This window comes from Polypterus senegalus, chromosome 7, assembly GCF_016835505.1.
Source record: "Polypterus senegalus isolate Bchr_013 chromosome 7, ASM1683550v1, whole genome shotgun sequence".
Lineage (NCBI taxonomy): Eukaryota > Metazoa > Chordata > Cladistia > Polypteriformes > Polypteridae > Polypterus > Polypterus senegalus.
Genome location: NC_053160.1, coordinates 27,041,279 through 27,063,217, shown reverse-complemented (window position 1 = coordinate 27,063,217; position 21,939 = coordinate 27,041,279). Strand labels below are relative to the sequence as shown.

Sequence of the window (21,939 nt, the reverse complement as noted above, 5' to 3'; positions counted from 1 at the left end):
GAGAAGGATGTTAAGGATAGAGCTACCAGGTAAGAGGAAAAGAGGAAGGTCTAAGAGAAGGTTTATGGATGTGGTGAGAGAGAACAAGCAAGTGATGGGTGTAACAGAGCAAGATGCCGAGAACAGAAAGATATGGAAGAAGATGATCCGCTGTGGCAACCCCTAACAGGAGCAGCAGAAAGAAGAAGAAGAAGAATTTCTTTCTCGTTTTCATGGGTGCTGCCATTTTGTGATTCTGTTGTTAGAATGCCTTGTCCATTGCTGAGGTTGCATTGTGTGATGTCATGAGCTCAACAATACTTAAGCCAATACCACATGAGATTTTATCTAAGTTTGTGAATAGAAAACCAAAACTTTTCTTTAGTATTTAAGTATGAATTATCATTAATAAAGACTGGCAATGGCAGCATTAACAAAAAGCCAATCATCACAAAGAGTATGACCCTGAACTCTGCTTCTGACATGACAGTCGTGGCCAAAGGTTTTGAGAATGACACAAATATTAATTTTCACAAAGTTTACTGCCTCAGTTTATAAGATGGTAATTTGCATATACTACACAATGTTATGAAGAGTGATCAGATGAATTGTAATTATTTGCAAAGTCCCTCTTTGCCATGAAAATTAACTTAATCCCAAAAAAAACATTTCCACTGCTGTTGTGAAGAAGGCTTCAGGACGCCCAAGAAAATCCAGCAATCACCAGAAACATCTCCTAAAGTTGATTCAGCTGCAGGTTTTGGGGGGCACCACCAGTGCCGCGCTTGCTCAGGAATGGCAGTACGCAGTTGTGAGTAGTAAAGCATCCTGAAACCATTCATGTGTGGGGTTGCTCCTCAGCCAGGGCAGTAGGCTCACGCACAATTGAGCCTAAGAACACATCAATGAATAAAGAATGAGACCAAAACATCTTTGGGGAGAAACTTCTCTCAACCATTCAAGAACAGTTTGGTGACGAACAATACCTTTTCCAGGATGATGGAGCATCGTGCCTAACTAAATGCCTTGGGGAACAAAACATTAAAATTTGGGGTCCATGGTCAAGAAACTCCCTAGACCATAATCCCATTGAGAACTTGAGATCAATCCTCACGTGGTGGGTGGACAAACAATAACCCACAAATTCTGACAAACTCCAAGCATTGATTATACCAGAATGGGCTGCCATCAGTCAGGATTTGGCCCAGAAGATGATTAACAGCATGCCAGTGTGAATTGCAGAGGTCTTGACAAAGAAAAGCCAACACTGCAAATATTGACTCTTTGCATAAACTTAATGTACTGTAAATTGTCAATAAAAGCCTTTGACACTTATGAAATGTTTGTAATTCTACTTCAGTGTACCATAGAAACATCTGACAAAAAGATCTAAAAACACTGAAGCAGCAAACTTTGCGAAAACCAATACTTGTGTCATTCTCAAAACAGTTGGCCACAACTGTACTATTTGATAAAATAAAGGAATCATGGGTTCAGCTGGGCCATCTCGCAACAACATTAGTTAGACACATTTGAGCATCACATATTTGTTGCATATTAAGTGAATGAAAATGCAGCATGTGGGCAATCCATTGCGCTAATAACATTTAGAAAATCAGCAATCACTGCAGATTGCCTTTTGATGTCAGCTTGCTCACCCTTATTGTAAGGAAACTGGATGTATCTGGATAGGATCTTAATTATGCCATCCCAAACAGATGGCATTTCGTGGCTAAGCGATAACTGTGAGAGCCAGTTCATGTGGTTAGAACCCAGCGCCAAATACCATGAATGTGTTAAAACCTAACGGGACAGGAAGACCTCTCTCTGTACTGTAGGCTCCAATTCAGTACACAACTCCAAGAGGACAGCTCTAAGAAGTCTATAAGCCTAGTCATCATCACGATCTCAGTAAAGTATCCTGCCATTGGCGATATCCTCTAGAAGAGTTATCTTTGCCATTGCCAGTTATGTCCTACAGAACACAGCACAATTTGTATAATCGTACTTTTAGGTGATATTGGGTACCCCCCTCATACCCTGGCTCCCCACACCACTCACCCACCCACAAACACCGCAACAGAGGAGATGTAATGAAAGGCACTCCCGCACATGGTCAGTGATAGAACGAATCATTGGTTCATTAAAGGGTAGATCTCAGCATTTGAATTTGTCAGGTGGCACACTGGCAAGCCTTTCAATGGTAAGTCGCATTGTAGTGACTTGTGCAGCCCTGCCCAACATAGTGCAGAAAGATGGACTGCCTCTGCCAACTGAGATAGGACAAGATGAACGTGTGTATGACTCTAACCCTGTCCTGGCAACGTTACATCGTGAAGGAACTATCCAAACAATAGATAAATAGACTCATGGCATGAAGACAGACATTTTGAGACAAGGACAATAGAAATTTAAAGGTAAGGTAATACAAATGGTGTCTGAGATTGGCAATATGTTGTATGTATGTATGTATGTAATGTATGTTGCAACATGTGAGTAAGAGTTTCACTGTACTCTGTACATATGACAGGCAATAATGGACCATCAGTTTGTCATGAACAACTAAAGACCGCTGGCAACATTTGGGATGTAGTGTTTAAAGACAAGGCGGTGTTGCTGATGTATGAACTGTTACAACCTGTAAGAACAAAGATCACAAAAGATATGGATTGTAGAGAAGCTGAGATGATGGAAACAATATGAAATATTCATTTTGCAACCTGAACAGGTCATAAAAGCTGTAAGAGAATATGTTTCTTATGTGTCAAGCTTACCAAAGTAGGTATCAAATCCACGGTGCGTTGGAAGGCAGTCCTTCTGGTACATGCCCAAGTGCCACTTGCCCACCATGTGTGTGGAGTACCCAGCGTCTCGGAGCAGCTCAGGCAACAGTTTCTCATCCAAAGGAACACAGTAAGGCTGACAAGGCCAAATGATCTGGTGCTGCATGCCTGTATGGATCTATAAGTGAAGACACAAGGATAACCAGCCATCAGGCTACAGGAGAGCAACCATTCATTTTCTACTCAGATAAAGTTATTGCAAAAATTGTTTTCCTGTAAGTGGGTGTGGTGTTATGGGTCCACAGCTCGTGGAGAAAAGGCCATTGAATTTAAAATAAATAATCACCGCACCCGAGGCGGCTTCGTGAGGGGGGGCGTTGTTGCGAGCGAGCAGCGGGGCGTCGTCGATGTGGCGTTTCTCACCGTGTGCACAGGTGAGGAACTGCCCACATTCGTGATTGCTCCCGTGGCTAATGCTGCAGCTGTGATGGCCCCTCACGTTTTTAAAAGAAGCGCGAGTCGGTTTTAGGAAGAAAAGAAACGTTCGGGAAGAGAGAAAAGGAGGAAACGATCGGAGAAAGGAAAGGAAAGAGAGGACGGAGGTTACAGGCAGCGGTGGGATGAGCTAGCAGTGGAGGCCAGAAGAGGAGACAGAGCAGCAAGTGGGATTGGTAACTGACTTTGAAAGAACCCACGTACCCAAGCCGGAGGAGGACATTTTTAAGAGACTGAGCTTTTTAAGTACATTTATTTATTGCTGTCGTTTTTATTTGTCTTTTAAAGTTCTTATTCTTTTAATGTCCTGTTTTATGAAGGGGGCTTGGGTTGGTTTGTTTTAGTGGGGTTTCGGTTTAGTGCTTTTATTGGTTTTAGTGCAGTGTAGAGTGGCCGAGCTGTGGACCTGAGCTCCAGTTGCATTGGGTTGGCAGTGGTGTGGAGCCTTCCCATGCAACTGGAGTTTTATGGGGGGTGGAATGTGGTGTTATGGGTCCACAGCTCGTGGAGAAAAGGCCATTGAATTTAAAATAAATAATCACCGCACCCGAGGCGGCTTCGTGAGGGGGGGCGTTGTTGTAGCGAGCAGCGGGCAGTCGTCGATGTGGGCGTTTCTCACGTGTGCACAGGTGAGGAACTGCCCACATTCGTGATTGCTCCCGTGGCTAATGCTGCAGCTGTGATGGCCCCTCACGTTTTTAAAAGAAGCGCGAGTCGGTTTTAGGAAGAAAAGAAACGTTCGGGAAGAAAGAAACGTTCGGAGGGAAAAAGAAATGGAGAGAGAAAGAAGGAAAGGAGAGGACGGAGGTTACGGGAGCAGGAGAGGAAGCAGGACGGTGCGTGAGTGTGGTGAGCGCGCGATCGAGCGCTCGTGGACAGCTGCATGGAAGCTGGGTGTTAGGCCGACACCCTCGTGTTGGTGTTGATGTCGCTCCCGCTGAGCGATCAGGTAGCGGGAGTGACCAGGGAAGGCGACTGGCGCGGAAAGGCCATGGAAGGCAGCGGAAGTCGGGAGACTTGGTGGTGGGAATCCCCAGCGTGGCGACCTGGCGTTGTGGGAAACCAAGTTCTCGGGACTGGGATGAGTGCCATACCGAAGCCAGGGATCGGGAGGTCTCCAGTCTCGTGCGTGTGTTTCAGGAGGGCAGCTGCAGAGAGCGTCTTGCCTGCTGCGATGCCCAATCGGGATTAGCAGGTGAGACGCTAACAAAAGAACACCGGATTTGTTTGTTGTTGGTTTTAAAACTGCTTCCAAGAGAAGATTTTAACCTCCGATTTTTAAGGATGTGTTTTTTTTCTATTTATTGATTTTTAACCTCCACGCGTTTTTTTTATGGATTATTTATTTAATGAAGAACTTAACTGCACTATTTATGGAACACTGTTTTGACTGTTTTTGTTTTGATGGACAGTTTTAAATAAAAGCACTTTTGCACTTTCTACCTTCCCCTTGCTCAGTAATTTGCCTCCATTGACTAGCTCACTCGGCAACATTATCGACGGTGTTGGGTTCAAGGGTTCCCAAACATCAAAGGGAGTGTGGAGCCAGAACCCACATCGTCACAGTGGGGTTTAATGGGTCCTCCTTCATACCGCAGGAAAACAGAAGTGGACTTTTTCAATGGCCACAAGCTACTGCCACTCACTGCTGTACAGGCTGTACTGCTGGACAGGCTGATCCTGGAGCAACTTAAATGCAATATTTCAGATAGTTTGGACCACCACCAGTTTGCATATTGTCACATCATCATGTTGAAAATGTCCTATGTGGTGAACTTACTAAGAACAATAGACATAAAATATGCACCACACTATGAACTGCAACATATGAGACTAGAAGTTATTGTTAATAACTGGTCACCCTAGCATTGTTCATTATTTTGCAGGTATTTGTTCTAAATTCAGCATGCCTAAATATCCTTTTTATATAACAGGATAATATTTGCTATTTTTCAGTTTTTCAGAATTTCCCCAGTGTGCAGCGACTTCCTAAAAACATGTGTCAAGGGTCTATATCTCTCTATTATAAAAAAAAAAAAATCTTAAAAGGGAGATGAGACGTGATCTGAACGTCACTTTGAGACAAAAGGCCTTAAGACAAAAGGACAGCAGCTGTACAGGCTTTGAAATGATCGACGCGCAGTGCAACAAGCAGAACACGCAGCTCGGCAGCAGATGATCCGACCGCATCTCCTTAGCCGTTCAGCAACCCATTCACAAGGCGAGCGGAAGAGACGCGAAGTGGCAAAAGGACAGCTGCTGTACAGGCTTTTAAATGATCGACGTGCAGCGCAACAAGCAGAACACGCAGCTCGGTAGCAGCAGCAGCAAGACAGTAGCTGATCCGACCGCAACTCTTTAGCGTGCGTTCAGCAACTGCCTTGACAATGTGAGCAGCGTTATACGTCCTGTAAGAAACACATTTAACCATGCAGAATAGCACAAGCGGTAGCTGTTTTTTTTTGTTTTGTTTTTCTTTATTTCGCCTTATACAACTTCTTGTACAGTATTAGGAATGTGTTAGTCTTTGCATACCCCTTGAGGTCAGAGCGCAGGGTCAGCCATTGTACAGTTGCAGGTTAAGGGCCTTGCTCAAGGGCCCAGCAGTGTAGGATCTCTTTTGGCAGTGACAGGGATTCGAACCAGCAACCTTCAGGATACCAGCACAGATCCTTAGCCTCAGAGCCACCACTCTGCCCAGCTTAAAGGACAGCTGCTGTACAGGCTTTTAAATAATCGTAGTGCATTGCGACATGCAGATCACACAGCACGGCAGGAGCAGCTGCTGTACAGGCTTTTAAATGAACGACACACAGAAAGACAAGCATATCACACAGCACATCGCAAGCAGCAGCAGCTGCTGTACAGGCATTTAAATGATCGAAGCTCAGCGCGACATGCAGATCACACAGCACGGCACTAGCAGCCCCGGGGGAGGGAGGGAGGGATAACTCATTCACTACAGCTTTATTACTGGCAAATATCAAGAAATAAAAAATGAAAGAAAATGAATGAAATGAATATAACAATCTTTCTAAATTGTATATCAGGATAACCAAACCCAGGAGTTGGCGAGCGAAGTGAGCAGGGGGCAGAGCCCCCTAGTCTGTTCTTATTAATTTCCTTAAGAACCCGAGGGTAAATATTATCTGGTCCTGGTGATTTGCTTGACTTCAGCCTATTTAATTTGAGCAGCACTTCTCCCTCTACAATTTTCAAATCACTCCGTACCTCCTTAGCAGTCCCTTTTCCCACTAAGAAGGCTATCCACTTCATCATGTGTGAATGCTTCATAAAAATGCAAGTTTAGAACATCCACTATTTCACTGTCTGCATTTTTAATTCCCCTTTACTATTCCTGATGCACTTCACCTCCTCCTTGACTGATCTTTTGCTATGAAAATATTGAAAGAATCTCTTTGGGTTGTTATTCGCCTTATCTGCTATACTGCTCTCTAACTGCCTTATAGCCTCCCTACCATCCTTCTTAACGGTTGCCCTCATGTTCTTATATGCCCTACGATTCACATTGGGGTATTAGGTGTTAAAAATAAAAGAGGAAATGGTAGAAACACAGGCTTTACATCACACACCTGGGTTGGTTTAATAACACCCCAACACGCAAACTTCAAAAGTTTTAAACAAAAAACAATGTTTGTACTATAACTGCCACAAACAGACATAAGAACATGCAAAATCTGACACAGAAGAGCAGACAATTTAGGCCATCAGACTCACTTGTTTAGCCAATATTTCAATATCTTACTCTCTTTTCAAAAGTCATCAAGGTTTCTGTATGAACTCCACATCTCGGTAGTTTGTTCCAGAGTCCCACAACTCGGGGTAAAGAAGTGCTTCCAGGCTTCAGTCCTAAATGCCCTTCCCTTAAATTTCCACTGGCATCCTTGAGTACATGATTATGTTGAAAGAATTCTGCTGGATCAGATTTATCAAAGCCTTCGAGAATTTTAAATATCTCAATTAGGTGCCCACGCGTTCACCTCTTCTCGAGACTAAACAGGTTTAATTCTCTGAGTTCTCAGAGTACGAGATGTTCTTAAGTATCCTGGGATACACCTGATTGCTCTCCTCTGTGCAGCGTCACGTGCTGCTATGTCTTTCATGTAGTGTGGTGACCAGAACTGCACAGAACACTCCAGACGTGGTCTCACCAATTCATTGAATAGTCTAAGCAGAACCTTCCTCAATTCACATTCAACAGTTTTTACTATATAACCTAATATCCCGGTATGATATGATATTATATAATCTATATATCTATATTATAAAAAAAATCTGATTTTCTAAGAAGACAATATGAAGTCCCGCGAGAGACGCTTTAACTTGCTCCCAGCTCTTAAAACAATGACGAGCGACAAGCAAAACACGCAGCTTGCAGCAGATGATCTGACCACTTCTCCTTGCATACATTCAGCCACCCAACCCTTCACAACGCAAGCAGCAGAGACAAGAAGTGGCAAAAAGGACAGCGGCTGTACAGGCTTTAAAATGATCGACAGGTAGCGTGACAGCACTGCCCCCCTTCACAACGCGAGCAGCGTTATACGTCCTTTCCACTCCTGATGCAGCCCATGTGGCAGGACTCCGAGTTGTATTGGAAGTCCGATGTATGTTGGCTGAACAGGACTGAAGAAAGTCCAGTCCCCTGCGGCGCTCCTGTGTTGCTGACCACAATGTCAGACCTGCAGTTCCCAAGACGCACATACTGAGGTCCGTCTGTAAGATAGTTCACAATCCATGCCACCAGGTGTGAGTCTATTTCCATCTCTGTCAGCTTGTCCCTAAGGAGCAGAGGTTGGATGGTGTTGAAGGCGCTAGACAAGTCCAGAAACATAATTCTTACAGCACCACTGCCTCTGTCCAAGTTGGAGAGGGATCGGTGTAGCATATAGATGATGGCATCCTCCGCTCCCACCTTCTCCTGGTATGTGAACTGCAGAGAGTCGAGGGTGCGGCAGGACTTGTGGCCTCAGGTGGTGAAGCAGCAGCCGCTCCATGGTCTTCATCACATGTGAGGTCAGAACGACAGGCCAGAAGTCGTTCAGCTCACTAGGACGTGATACCTTTGGGACTGGGGTGATGCAAGTAGTGATGGGAAATTCGGATCATTTTACCAACTTGGACCTTTGAGTCTCGTTCAGCAAAATGAACAAATCTTTTTTCGAGTCATTTCATTCATTTTAGCAAAATATAATTAAAATTTTACCTGTTACCTCCCTAACACATCTACTGCTTACACAAATGTTGATCACACTACAAACAAGACAAAACTATAATGCTATAAGAAACAGAAAATATTAATTCATTGTTTACCTGGGTCTTTAGTCTATGATTCGCTCACCTCACCTCTTATCTGACAAGTTTTCTGGTTTGAGTCGTTCATTCATCACGTGACAGCCCAATTAGCTAACCAAGGCAGTCTGAGCCGGAAAGAGAATTGATTAGTTCATTCCTCGAGTCTTTCGAGTCGTTCGTTCTTTTGTCACGTGACCACTTACTGGCTCAGTACCTCAGTCAAATACTAACGTAAAATTCCATTTGTTGTATGTTGAATCATATTTAGAAATTATCAGAATTATCAAAAATATCTAAAACGTATTTTCTTATAAATATAAAAGGTCTGTCAATTTCTGTCACTATGATTTTGTTACTGTTTCTTGAGGATCTGTGGTGTGTTATTTTATAAATAAATAATCCTGTTACAAATAAATTATTGATTAATTTGTCCTTTCATTGTCTTTGTCCATCAGTAAACAAACACTAGGCTATATAATAAAATAATCCAAGCCTACAATTACAAAGTACTTATAGTTAATAATCGTACACTATTCTATAGCAGTGTTCATTTTTACTCCAATTTTGAGTTTGCTGGTGTAATAATTGTTTTTCCTATGCAGACTTAACATATTGATCTAATATTTGTATAAAAAGATTGGTCAAAAAGGACATAATGACAAAGTAAAAGCAAATAACATTTTGAATTTGAATGAATAAGGTTTGTTTAAAATATTAAGGTTATGATAACTTAAACTTCAAGTTGTAACCCAAAATGAAATAAAAACTGGAGAGTTAAAGTCGTTTACTTAAAAATATAATGGGCTAGGGTCACACAAAGGTTTACCCAATGGTTCAGCCGAAGGACTGAACTGTCACTCAAGACTGTCACCGAGGGAACAGTGACCATTCCACACCCACCCCCCTTGTTTTGCACCAGGTGAGGAGCAGAGAAGAGTCTAAGACAGATTTTAACACCTCAGGAGAATGAGCACTAGAAAAAGGAGTGATGTTTGGACTCATTTTGTGGAAACTTCAGCCACTGAAGCAAAATGCAACATATGCAAAAAATGTTTTTTCAACTAAAGGAGGAAGCAGCTCTAATTTGAGGAGGCACCTTAAATCCTCACATCCAACTGTGCTGTTAGCACAAGTTAGAACAGGGACTGAAGATGATAGCCCTGCAGCAAGTGGAGCTGTTTTTACCACCAGGACTTCTTCTGCTGGACCTTCGACGGCTTTGGCTGGCACGCTGACCACATCTACAGTATCCAGTACACCAGCAGAACCCACCACCATGCAAGGAGCAGTTAGGCCAAGGAGGCCACAACAGCAAACTTCAATGAGCAGTTTTGTAACAAGACCAATGGATCCATTAAGACAAAGAAAACTTGATCAGGCTCTGGTGAGAATGATTGCTTGCGTTTTCCAGCCATTTTCTATAGTGGAAGATAAGGGCTTCAAGGAGTATTCACATCTTCTGGACCCGTCATACAGTCTACCTAGCAGAAAAACACTATCAAAAACTGGAATGCCTAGGCTATATGAAAAGTTAAGAGTTCATATAATAGACAAAATCAAGATTGCCTCTGCTGTTTTTCTCACAATAGACTGATGGACCTCTTTGACTACAACAAGTTACATGACTGTGACATGTCATTTCATAGAGGACTTTCAGATGACCTCCTATCTCCTGGACTGCTTTGCTTTGACTGACAGACACACTGCTGCTCACCTGGCAAGGGAGCTGACAAGGGTTACAAATGAATAGGGTGTGGGTGACAAAATTGTAGCTTGTGTCACAGACAATGCCAGCAACATTGTTTCAGCCCTGAAAGACCATCTCCACTGGGACCACATACCTTGTTTCGCCCATATGCTGAACCTGATTGTCAGAGCTGCATTGCAGGAGGTCCAAGCAATATTGCAGAAGGTCAAGACAATAGTTGAATACTTCCATAGAAGTACAGTTGCTTCAGACAAACTCAAGGACACACAAAAACAAATGGGTCAAGAGCCGTTGCGGTTAAAACAGGATGTGGCCACAAGGTGGAATTCAACATATTACATGTTGAAAAGATTTACGGAAATCAAAGATCCAATCATCTCCACTCTGGCACTAACTAATGCATCTCTGCCAAACTTGTCGCCAGACGAGTGGGAAATGTCCAGAGAAATTTTGGACATTATTAAGCCATTTGAGGAGGTCACCACTGAAGTGAGTGCAGAAAAGTAAGTAATCCAATATACGTATTTTATTATTATTCATTTTAAAACCACATTTTAAACTCTGTCTCTTATGATGTATGTTCTTCTGTAACCTTATTTTTAACAGAGAAGCACACTCACCTAAAGGATTATTAGGAACACCTGTTCAATTTCTCATTAATGCAATTATCTAATCAACCAATCACATGGCAGTTGCTTCAATGCATTTAGGGGTGTGGTCCTGGTCAAGACCATCAACTGCAAGATGCTATCCTATCAATATGGGCCAACATTTCTAAAGAATGCTTTCAGCACCTTGTTGAATCAATGCCACGTAGAATTAAGGCAGGTCTGAAGGCGAAAGGGGGTCAAACACCGTATTAGTATGGTGTTCCTAATAATCCTTTAGGTGAGTGTATCTGCAGTACTGATTTTGATTTTGTTATAATTAATGTATAAACAATGTTTACTCTTCATAGGTTTGTGACTGCCTCCAAAGTCATTTTGATGACAAGAGGTCTTCAGAAGATTGTTGTCCGATATCAAAGAAATCCCTCCAGCTTTGGCCCTGTTAAAAAGCTAGTGGATTCCCTGATGTCAGAAATGACTAGGAGGTTTGGCAAAGTGGAACACATTAAGAAGCTTGCTGATGCTACTTGCCTCGACCCAAGGTTCAAAAAGCAAGCCTTTGTCAATCACCAGGCAGCAGAAGACACAGTAAAGAGGGTTACAGCAGCTGCAGAAGCTATTAACCCAGCTCAGAGTGAGGAGGAGGAGAATGCTTCAGACCCTAGTGCGACTGCCAGTACAGGGGCCATGTTCTGGGAGGGCTCTGATGAAAGGGTAGCAAGCTTGAGGCCTTCTGCCACCACGTCTAAGACAGATGCTATGATGGAGATGTGGGCCTACCTTGCAGAGCCACTCTTACCCCGCACATCAGACCCTCTGGCCTGGTGGAGGAGATGTTCTGCTGTATACAAAACCCTTTCTGAGGTCATGAAGGCAAGACTTTGCATTGTGGCCACATCTGTGCCATCTGAAAGAATTTTTTCGAAAACTGGGCAGATTATCTCAGACAGACGAAACAGCCCATCCAAGGTCCGGGTGCTTGTTTTTTTGAACGCAAACATGCCTTAAAGTCCTAAAAATATAGCCACAGTGTGTTATTTATTTAAAAGCTTATTTATTTGTATTTATTTTAAAAAAACCTAGCTTGTAGTTCAGTTTATATATTTTTTAATATTGTGAGTTAATTTGTTAAGGTTATTAGGCCCCGTGGCTTTATTTTATTTTTTTTCATTTAGGCCTATTTTTATTTAAGTTGTTTTTAATTCATTTGGGAATAGTTATCCTCTTTGCTATAAAGCCTTTCTGGCACAAAAGTGTTATTTATTTTAAAGGTTATTTTATTATTTTTTTAAACACCTAGCTTGTTGTGCAATTTTTTTTATATATATATATTGTGATTTTTAAGTTAATTTGTTAAGGTTATTAGGCTCTGTGGCTTTAGTATCTTTTAATTTGTAATTATTTTTATGTAAATTGTTTTAATTCATTTGTGAAGTTATTATCCTCTTTGCTATAAAGCTTTTCTCCCACAAAAATAAACAATAAAAACAATTCAAGAGTGTGTACACAGTGTCTAAAGTGTCAGTGTTTCAAAAGTATACTTTACAAAGACAATCTGATTTAGTAAATAACTGCACAGTGAAGTAATCAAGTATAAAAGTTATTTAGTTACAAGTTATTAAGTATCATTGGTAAGTACATGTGACTTTCAGTTAAAGAAAACAGCTTGTAAACATTGAAGGTAATTTATTATGGCCTAAACATATAGTAAGTGACTCAAATGTTTCATAAATCATACAACAAGGTATTGTATTTTATAAGGATTAGAATCCACTGTAAAAAAACAAAAACAAAACAAGTACGTCTGATACTTGATTTGATCTCTGACCCTAGCCCATTATATTTTTAAGTAAATGACTTTAACTCTCCAGTTTTTATTTCATTTTGGGTTACAACTTGAAGTTTAAGTTATCATAACCTTAATATTTTAAACAAACCTTATTCATTCAAATTCAAAATGTTATTTGCTTTTACTTTGTCATTATGTCCTTTTTGACCAATCTTTTTATACAAATATTAGATCAATATGTTAAGTCTGCATAGGAAAAACAATTATTATACCAGGAAACTCAAAATTGGAGTAAAAATGAACACTGCTATAGAATAGTGTACGATTATTAACTATAAGTACTTTGTAATTGTAGGCTTGGATTATTTTATTATATAGCCTAGTGTTTGTTTACTGATAGACAAAGACAATGAAAGGACAAATTAATCAATAATTTATTTGTAACAGGATTATTTATTTATAAAATAACACACCACAGATCCTCAAGAAACAGTAAGAAAATCATAGTCACAGAAATTGACAGACCTTTTATATTTATAAGAAAATAAGTTTTAGATATTTTTGATAATTCTATGATAATTTCTAAATATGATCCAACATACAACAAATGGAATTTTACGTTAGTATTTGACTGAGGTACTGAGCCGGTAAGTGGTCATGTGACAAAAGAACGAACGACTCGAAAGACTCGAGGAATGAACTAATCGATTCTCTTTCCGGCTCAGACTGCATAGGTTAAGCTTATGGGGCTGTCACGTGATGAACGAACGACTCGAACCCGAAGACTTGTCAGATAAGATGCGAGGTGAGCGAATCATAGACTAAAGACCCAGGTAAACAATGAATTAATATTTTCTGTTTCTTATAGCATTATAGTTGTGTTTTGTTTGTAGTGTGATCAACATTTGTGTAAGCAGTAGATGTGTTAGGGAGGTAACAGGTAACATTTTAATTATATTTTGCTAAAATGAACGAAATGACTCGAAAAAAGATTTGTTCATTTTGCTGAACGAGACTCAAAGGTCCAAGTCGGTAAAATGATCCGAACTAGTGAGCTGAACGACTTCTGGCCTGTCGTTCTGACGTCACATGTGATGAAGACCATGGAGCAGCTGCTGCTTCAGCACCTGAGGCCACAGGTCCACCACGCCCTCGACCCACTGCAGTTTGCATACCAGGAGAAGGTGGGAGTGGAGGATGCCACCATCTATATGCTACACCGATCCCTCTCCAACTTGGACAGAGGCAGTGGTGCTGTAAGAATTATGTTTCTGCACTTGTCTAGCACCTTCAACACCATCCAACCTCTGCTCCTTAGGGACAAGCTGACTGAGATGGGAATAGACTCACACCTGGTGGCATGGATTGTGAACTATCTTACAGACGGACCTCAGTATGTGCGTCTTGGGAACTGCAGGTCTGACATTGTGGTCAGCAACACAGGAGCGCCGCAGGGGACTGGACTTTCTTCGGTCCTGTTCAGCCAAAATACATCGGACTTCCAATACAACTCAGAGTCCTGGCACGTTGGCTGCATAAGGAGTGGAAAGGAGGAGGAGTATAGGAAGCTAATCAAGGACTTTATTAAATGGTGCGACTCAAACCACTTACACCTGAACAAGTGCAAGACCAAGGAGCTGGTGGTGGATTTTAGGAGGACCAGGCATCTCCCGGACCCCGTGATCATCAGAGGTGACTGTGAGCAGAGGGTACAGACCTATAAGTACCTGGGAGTGCAGCTGGATGATAAACTGGACTGGACTGCCAATACTGATGCTCTGTGCAAGAGAGGACAGAGCCGACTATACTTCCTTAGAAGGTTAGTGTCCTTCAACATCTGCAATAAGATGCTGCAGATGTTCTATCAGACGGTTGTGGCGAGGCCCTCTTCTACGCGGTGGTGTGCTGGGGAGGCAGCATAAAGGAGATTACTCTTTAATTTAATATTGTTTCTTTAAATATTGCTGCTGCTGGAGTATGTGAATTTCCCCTTGGGCTTAAAGTATCTATCTATCTATCTAATCTGCAATCATTTCCTACAACTATGATAATGGGAAAGGCGGGATGTTTCTCTTCCAAAATGGTATTAACACTTCAAATGGATCAAATACAGCACAGCAAACGTGTCATTATATAATCTACTAAAAACTAGAACGCCCATTTTTACAGATGCCCATTCTAATACAGTATCTATTCCTGGCTAAGCTCCTGGTAGGCACTTTAAGAAGTTCATTAAAAGGTGAGCACTGAACCTTCACCCTTGGCGGTTTAAACTCTGATGTTACACAGGACAGTTGCTTTTCAGATTTGGACAAGTCTCCTGACACTTTAAGTCATGAACTGTTTAACGGAGTTTGGCCTTTTAAGATCACGTGGGGCCCTCAGTGGCATTGATGATGCCAATGAGTAAAACGCGCTTTGCGATTCACCGGTTCAAGTAGCTAAAGGCAGGTGGTCTCCATTCATATTTTCCAGAAGTATAACAGATCTTTTCACGGCTTTAAGTAAAAGATTGTGACTTCCGCGTAATGACAGAAAGTGACGCAAAATCACAAGGTGTCACCTTTAACTGACACTTGCAAAAATGTGTGCAATAAATGCCCGCCTGAAACTTCTGCTTTCCATTCAAGAACGTCTCACGCACTCCAGCACAAACAATCCTAGCAGCAGTATCACCGGCATGGCATCGATGGTTAAAGTGTGTGGCTGGGCTGCCCCCGACTTTGCACCTCTTAGTGACCACAAACCGAACTTGTTTCAAAGTTTCACCTTGTCACCCATTGGGCGAGCTCCTAAAAAGCTGCACCCTCACCTGATATCGGCCCGTCATCAGCTGATTTCTGGACGGTGTGCACAGGGGCTGCACGTAGTAATTCTCCAGGCGGACGCCTTGGGCTGCAAGTTTGTCCAGATTCGGAGTTCTGATTTCGGATCCGTGAAAACCCACGTCATTCCAGCCATAATCGTCCGCCAAGATGAAGAGCACATGAGGCGGACGGGTGTCAGCTTCTTTCGTTGCCACTGGCAAAAGACAGGCACTTATCAGTATCGCTAACTGACCAATTTGTCCATCTTTGAGTCCCTTCATTGCGCTTCCGCGCTCTCAGAACAAATCAAACGCAAGAGAGCGCTTCCCGAGCAACTAACCACCGCGCACGCGCCACTCTAACCAGCGCATGCGCCTCAAAGTTGAACTCGCTCGCTCATCACTTGCAGCCCAGCGACTGAGCTATGCTGCAGATGTCCATCACGTGACTTCTATCCACCTTTAGCAGCAGCTGTAGAACTTTTCGCTAATAAATAAAACACTTCAACAAACTTTTGCAAAAGCTGTCACTCCTCCTACCACGGACTAACATTTCCTTATCCAGGATAGGCTCTGCCAGATGTAGCCTGTCTGTAGAAAACACAATCCTGCGATTTCGAACCGAGTTTAGACGCCGTGGAATGCCCGAGGATATAATCACCTTATTCTAAAAAGAGACATCGTTCAGATCAAAAATCCCAGTATAAGTACAGCTACACTAAAATGCTGGCGCACGTATGGATTGTTGGAAGATGCGCTAAATATCCGCTAGACTTATTATGTTTATTTTATTATTTATAACGTATTGTGTATTTTAAGTATTCTGCCTTGAAGCCGAGTCCTACCAACAAAAAAAATCGTTATGTGTATGCATAAATTAAAGAATTCTATCTATCTATCCAACTTAACTGCGACTCTGCTGGAAAATGGTGGGATGCAGCTCTGAATCTTTTGTTTTATACATCGCTTTACCAAAGACTGATTTCCTCTCCACGAGCCCCTGAGCCTGACAACACATCAGCGCCCCCCTAGACCCCAAAACTCGGCTGACAAATAGAACCAACCAGTTCATCCAAGTGCCAATACTTATTTGTACTTAAAGAACAACAAACATAATTTAACAAGTTAGTTATATTAGCTGCCTAGGTAGCACATACCAAGTAAATAGTTAACACATACGATCTTTTGCATTTGCATTCGCGTTTCTTTCATGACAAAATCTGCAAATTCGGGAAAACACCACAGCATACCCACCCACTTTCCTTTCAATAATAAGCCACAAATGCCGTAAAACCCAGTGGTAACACACATTCATCCAGCAACTGTACGAATTGCACCGCTCCCCTTCCCCACAACTGATCACAAAAGTCGCCGTCAGTAGTAGAAGTGAGGGGGCGTGAAATGAGCGGGTATTGGTATGGACAGGCAAGATTAGGATTTCATACCCGCCCATGAAACGTTATTCTCGCTGCGTTTTTAAATGTAGGCGGGTCGGAGTTAGCCCCATCCATTCCATCACACTTGGCTCTGCGAGGAGCTTTTACTCCATCTGCCAAAGCATTTCTTCGTTTTATTTTCGAAATAGTCAGTTCATAAAATGCTACATAAGCTCCGAAATAGCCATATGAAAACAGCAGTTGCCAATGCTTCAATTAAGTTATTAAATACTTTTTCCAGTCACATTTCTGAATGAGTTTCTTACCGCTGTCTTCTATTGAAACGTTCGTGTACTTGTCGCTTCTTCATTATAGGTCGTGGACTTTGAACGAAGGTAACTTCTAACTGATGTTACTTCATACCATAAGTTATGGTGCTTTGATGCGCAGTTTTCTGTACGTGCATGTATGGACATTAATGCATTATATTTTTAAGACGTATTTCCGCATCATTGTATATTAATGTAGCTGTGGACAATCTTGTACTTCGTTGACACTAAAATATGGTAAAAGAATTCAACCGATTGTGTTTTATCCACGCCAACATGTGCTCCGCCCCAAGAGCTCAGTCCCCGCCCCATTCCGCGAGACTGTGAGGACCAGTGGGTATGAGGTGTAGCTGAGCGACAAACGGATTTTATGCACATCAACAATAAAACAAGTAATAATTACATCTATCCACTCGTCCGTCCATTTTCTAAACCCGCTATACCCGTCGGTAAACAGGTGTCATCCAAGCCAGCATAGGGCGCCAGGCAGAAATGGCCCCTGGAAAGGGCGCCCGCGCATCACAGCGTGAAAACACACACACGGCGCGTGCGCACACATCAGAGGTCAATTTAGTATTGCTGTATGGGAGAAATCCTCGCCCGCACGGAAAGAACAAGGAAGCATCGGGCTTGGGTCGCGAAAACCAGTCCACCCAGTTAGTTAAATGGCTCTCCGGTTTTCTCCAGTTCGATTTGTATTCTAACATTAAAAGAGAGCAGGCTGATCTGCGTTCTTTTTTGCCCTGCTGTGGTTCATGTATGCTTTCAAAATAATCTTGCACCGATTTGCTGTAAAGCTCTATTTTAAGTTAATGTTTGGTTTTTTTTGTTTTTTTTTACATTTTATTACGTTGTGTTCAATATCACTTGGGGAAAAGAACATTTCTTTATTAGAGATGTATCATTTTGAGCAAAGTTCATATTCATAAATGAATGAATATTCCAGTTTTTGGAATCTTTGATGTGGATCTTAAATATGATTTAAAATCAGTTTATGTTTAATCAGTTTCTGACTTCTGTTCTTTGTGTGTTTTCACAAATTTCTATTTATATGTGTACCAGTTCTGTATTTAATAATTAGTTTAATATTGCATTTTAACTGAAAATTGTTCACAGCTGCACTCAGTGAAGAGCGCTATGCAAAAAAGTAACGGTATTGTAAGGTGTGTAAAGGGTTTGAAAAATCCAGAAGCACAGAAAACTACTGAATGAAGCAAAAAAATAAAATAAACTGGTTACACAAATGTTTAATTTGTTAAAATCTGATTTGGTTATATAAATGTTTCATTTGCTAGTTCTGGACAAGGGTGGAGCACAGAATTCTGGGCTCTGTATATAAGCAGTCTCTTTCCTCTCAACAAACTTTTCATTCCAGGCTTCGAGAGCCCCCTGAAAATGTTACCCCTGTACCCCCTACAATGACACCCATGCTTCTGGACATAATACAGTTCTCTATCTCTGTAAAATGTACAGTGCATCCGGAAAGTATTCACAGCGCATCACTTTTTCCACATTTTGTTATGTTACAGCCTTATTCCAAAATGATTAAATTCATTTTTTTCCTCAGAATTCTACACACAACACCCCATAATGACAACGTGAAAAAAGATCACTTGAGATTTTTGCAAATTTATTAAAAATAAAAAAATTGAGAAAGCACATGTACATAAGTATTCACAGCCTTTGCCATGAAGCTCAAAATTGAGCTCAGGTTCATCCTGTGTCCCCTGATCATCCTTGAGATGTTTCTGCAGCTTAATTGGAGTCCACCTGTGGTAAAGTCAGTTGACTGGACATGATTTGGAAAGGCACACACCTGGCTATAGAAGGTCCCACAGTTGACAGTTCATGTCAGAGCACAAACCAAGCATGAAGTCAAAGGAATTGTCTGTAGACCTCCGAGACAGGATTGTCTCGAGGCACAAATCTGCGGTAGGTTACAGAAACATTTCTGCTGCTTTGTAGGTCCCAATGAGCACAGTGGCCTCCATCATCCATAAGTGGAAGAAGTTTGAAACCACCAGGACTCTTCAAGAGCTGGCCGGCCATCTAAACTGAGCAATCGGGGGAGAAGGGCCTTAGTCAGGGAGGTGACCAAGAAACCGATGGTCACTCTGTCAGAGCTCCAGAGGTCCTCTATGGAGAGAGGAGAAACTTCCAGAAGGACAATCATCTCTGCAGCAATCCACCAATTAGGCCTGTATGGTAGAGTGGCCAGACGGAAGCCACTCCATAGTAAAAGGCACATGGCAGCCCGCCTGGAGTTTGCCAAAAGGCACCTGATGGACTCTCAGACCATGAGAAACAAAATTCTCTGGTCTGATGAGACAAAGATTGAACTCTTTGGTGTGAATGCCAGGCGTCACATTTGGAGGAAACCAGGCACCACTCATCACCAGGCCAATACCACCCCTACAGTGAAGCTTGGTGGTGGCAGCATCATGCTGTGGGGATGTTTTTCAGTGGCAGGAACTGGGAGACTAGTCAGGATAAAGGGAAAGATGACTGCAGCAATGTACAGAGACATCCTGGATGAAAACCTGCTCCAGAGCACTCTTGACCTCAGACTGGGGCGACAGTTCATCTTTCAGCAGGACAACGACCCCAAGCACACAGCCAAGATATCAAAGGAGTGGCTTCAGGACGACTCTGTGAATGTCCTTGAGTGGCCCAGCCAGAGCCCAGACTTGAATCCGATTGAACATCTCTGGAGAGATCTTAAAATGGCTGTGCACAGACTCTTCCCATCCAACCTGATGGAGCTTGAGAGGTGCTGCAAAGAGGAATGGGAGAAACTGGGCAAGGATAGGTGTGCCAAGCTTGTGGCATCGCATTCAAAAAGACTTGAGGCTGTAATTGCTGCCAAAGGTGCATCGACAAAGTATTGAGCAAAGGCTGTGAATACTTATGTACATGTGATTTCTCCATTTTTTTATTTTGAATAAATTTGCAAAAACTTCAAGTAAACTTTTTCACGTTGTCATTATGGGGTGTTGTGTGTAGAATTCTGAGGAAAAAAATGAATTTAATCCATTTTGGAATAAGGCTGTAACATAACAAAATGTGGAAAAAGTGATGCGCTGTGAATACTTTCCGGATGCACTGTACTGTATGTTTATTTTGGTTCCCTTCTGTTTGTATGTTTAGGTAAATAGTTGGAAAATTCCTTATCTCTCTATTATAAAAAAAAAAATCTTAGAAGGGGACGATACGTGATTTAATATTGTAAGAAAACAATAGCATTATCCCCATCAACATGATCTCTTTAATATCTTAACTGAACCAACAACGTTTGGCCAGCACTTATCACCGCCTCTCAGTACAGTAGAAGTCACAACCACACTCTTCAAAGTAAAAAGGCACCTGAGTGGTTCTTCGGAGCGATGCCATAGGGAAGCCACTTTTGGATCCCCAAAGACCCATCCACATAAAAGTTCCGGAAAGAACCTTGTATTTATTTAGATCTGTAAAGCCCCTTACCCATACAGAAGATAACCGTGAATAGGTGGTAACAGATTTGTAAAATACCAGTGGCTCATGACTCGTAAACGACTCCCAGTGCATACAGCAGCACAGGCTGACTTCAGGTTTTCTTAATCTGTTAGTGTCCTGCTAGGCAGCCTTCCAAACATTAAAGCTTTCGTTTCTTTTCTCTATATTAGGAAATTTTTCAAAGCACAAAGAACTGACTTCATGTGCAAAGAATTCCTTCCCAGAATGAAATGGTCCTCCGTCAAGCAATAGTTCTACAAAGAACCAGACAACCCAGCACAGAACCATCAGTGCCATCAAGGAGCCAGTATTCTGAAGAGTCCAAATCTTCTTCTTTTGACTGCTCCCGTTAGCGGTCACCACAACAGATCATCCTTTTTCCATATCTTTCTGTCCTCTGCATCTTGTTCTGTCACGCCCATCACCTGCATGTCCTCTCTCACCACATCCATAAACCTTCTCTTAGGCCTTCCTCTTTTCCTCTTCCCTGGCAGCTCTATCCTTAACATCATTTTCCCAATATACCCCTCATCTCTCATCTGCACATGTCCAAACCAATGCAATCTCGCCTCTCTGACTTTGTCTCCCAACTGTCCAACTTGAGCTGACCCTCTAATGTCCTCATTTCTAATCCTGTTCATCCTTGTCACCCCAAATGCAAATCTTAGCATCTTTAACTCTGCCACCTCCAGCTCTGTCTCCTGCTTTCTGGAGTCCAAACATAGAATATTAATTCATAAATCAGTTGTCCTTACTGAGGCTTTTGTCTTATCAAAAAGCTGACTTGTCAGAGGACCTGATCTTCTTACCAGTGCGCCCGGGTTTGGCTTCCAAAACTGAGCTGGTTCAACTTTTCACGAGGGCCCCCCTGACCTTTGAGTCATTTCACAGATCCATCGATGTGCTTTACGCACCTCTGATCAGTTTGCTGGTTTAAATGTAGTTTGATTTGTGCCTACTGTGGTGAATGTTCTGCCACAATACTGGATTGTGCGCGTTATACAGTACTTTGAATTACTCATTAATCTATTCGTTTACTGGCACATACAAGTCTTTTAAAAAGAAGTCACACCCTTGAAAGTTTTCACATTTTATTGTTATATCACATTAATCACAGTAAACCAGCCACAGGGGATACACAAACCAGTGTGTTTCTTCGTGCCCGTCCCAAGCCCAGATAATTGGGAAGGGCTACATCAGGAAGGGCATCCGGTGTAAAGTTTTGCCAGATCAATATGCGGACAACAATGCAAATTTC

At 42.1% G+C, this 21,939-nt stretch overlaps 1 protein-coding gene across 2 annotated transcripts in view; it reads right to left on the bottom strand.

Moving 5' to 3' along the window:
- The window catches only part of arsb (arylsulfatase B), a 225,803-nt gene extending 208,593 nt beyond the window's left edge, over positions 1–17,210 (bottom strand). The window contains exons 1-2 of one of the 2 annotated variants that reach the window (XM_039758386.1): positions 17,187–17,210; positions 2,754–2,940 (exon numbers count right to left, since the gene is read on the bottom strand). In XM_039758386.1, coding sequence (XP_039614320.1) covers positions 2,754–2,928 — 175 coding nt within the window. In that variant the 5' untranslated portion in view covers positions 2,929–2,940; positions 17,187–17,210. Of the gene's footprint in view, positions 1–2,753; positions 2,941–15,490; positions 15,832–17,186 lie in introns of those variants that run through there. The other variant, XM_039758385.1, reaches the window with a different exon arrangement.
- Between the last annotated feature and the right edge of the window lie 4,729 nt (positions 17,211–21,939).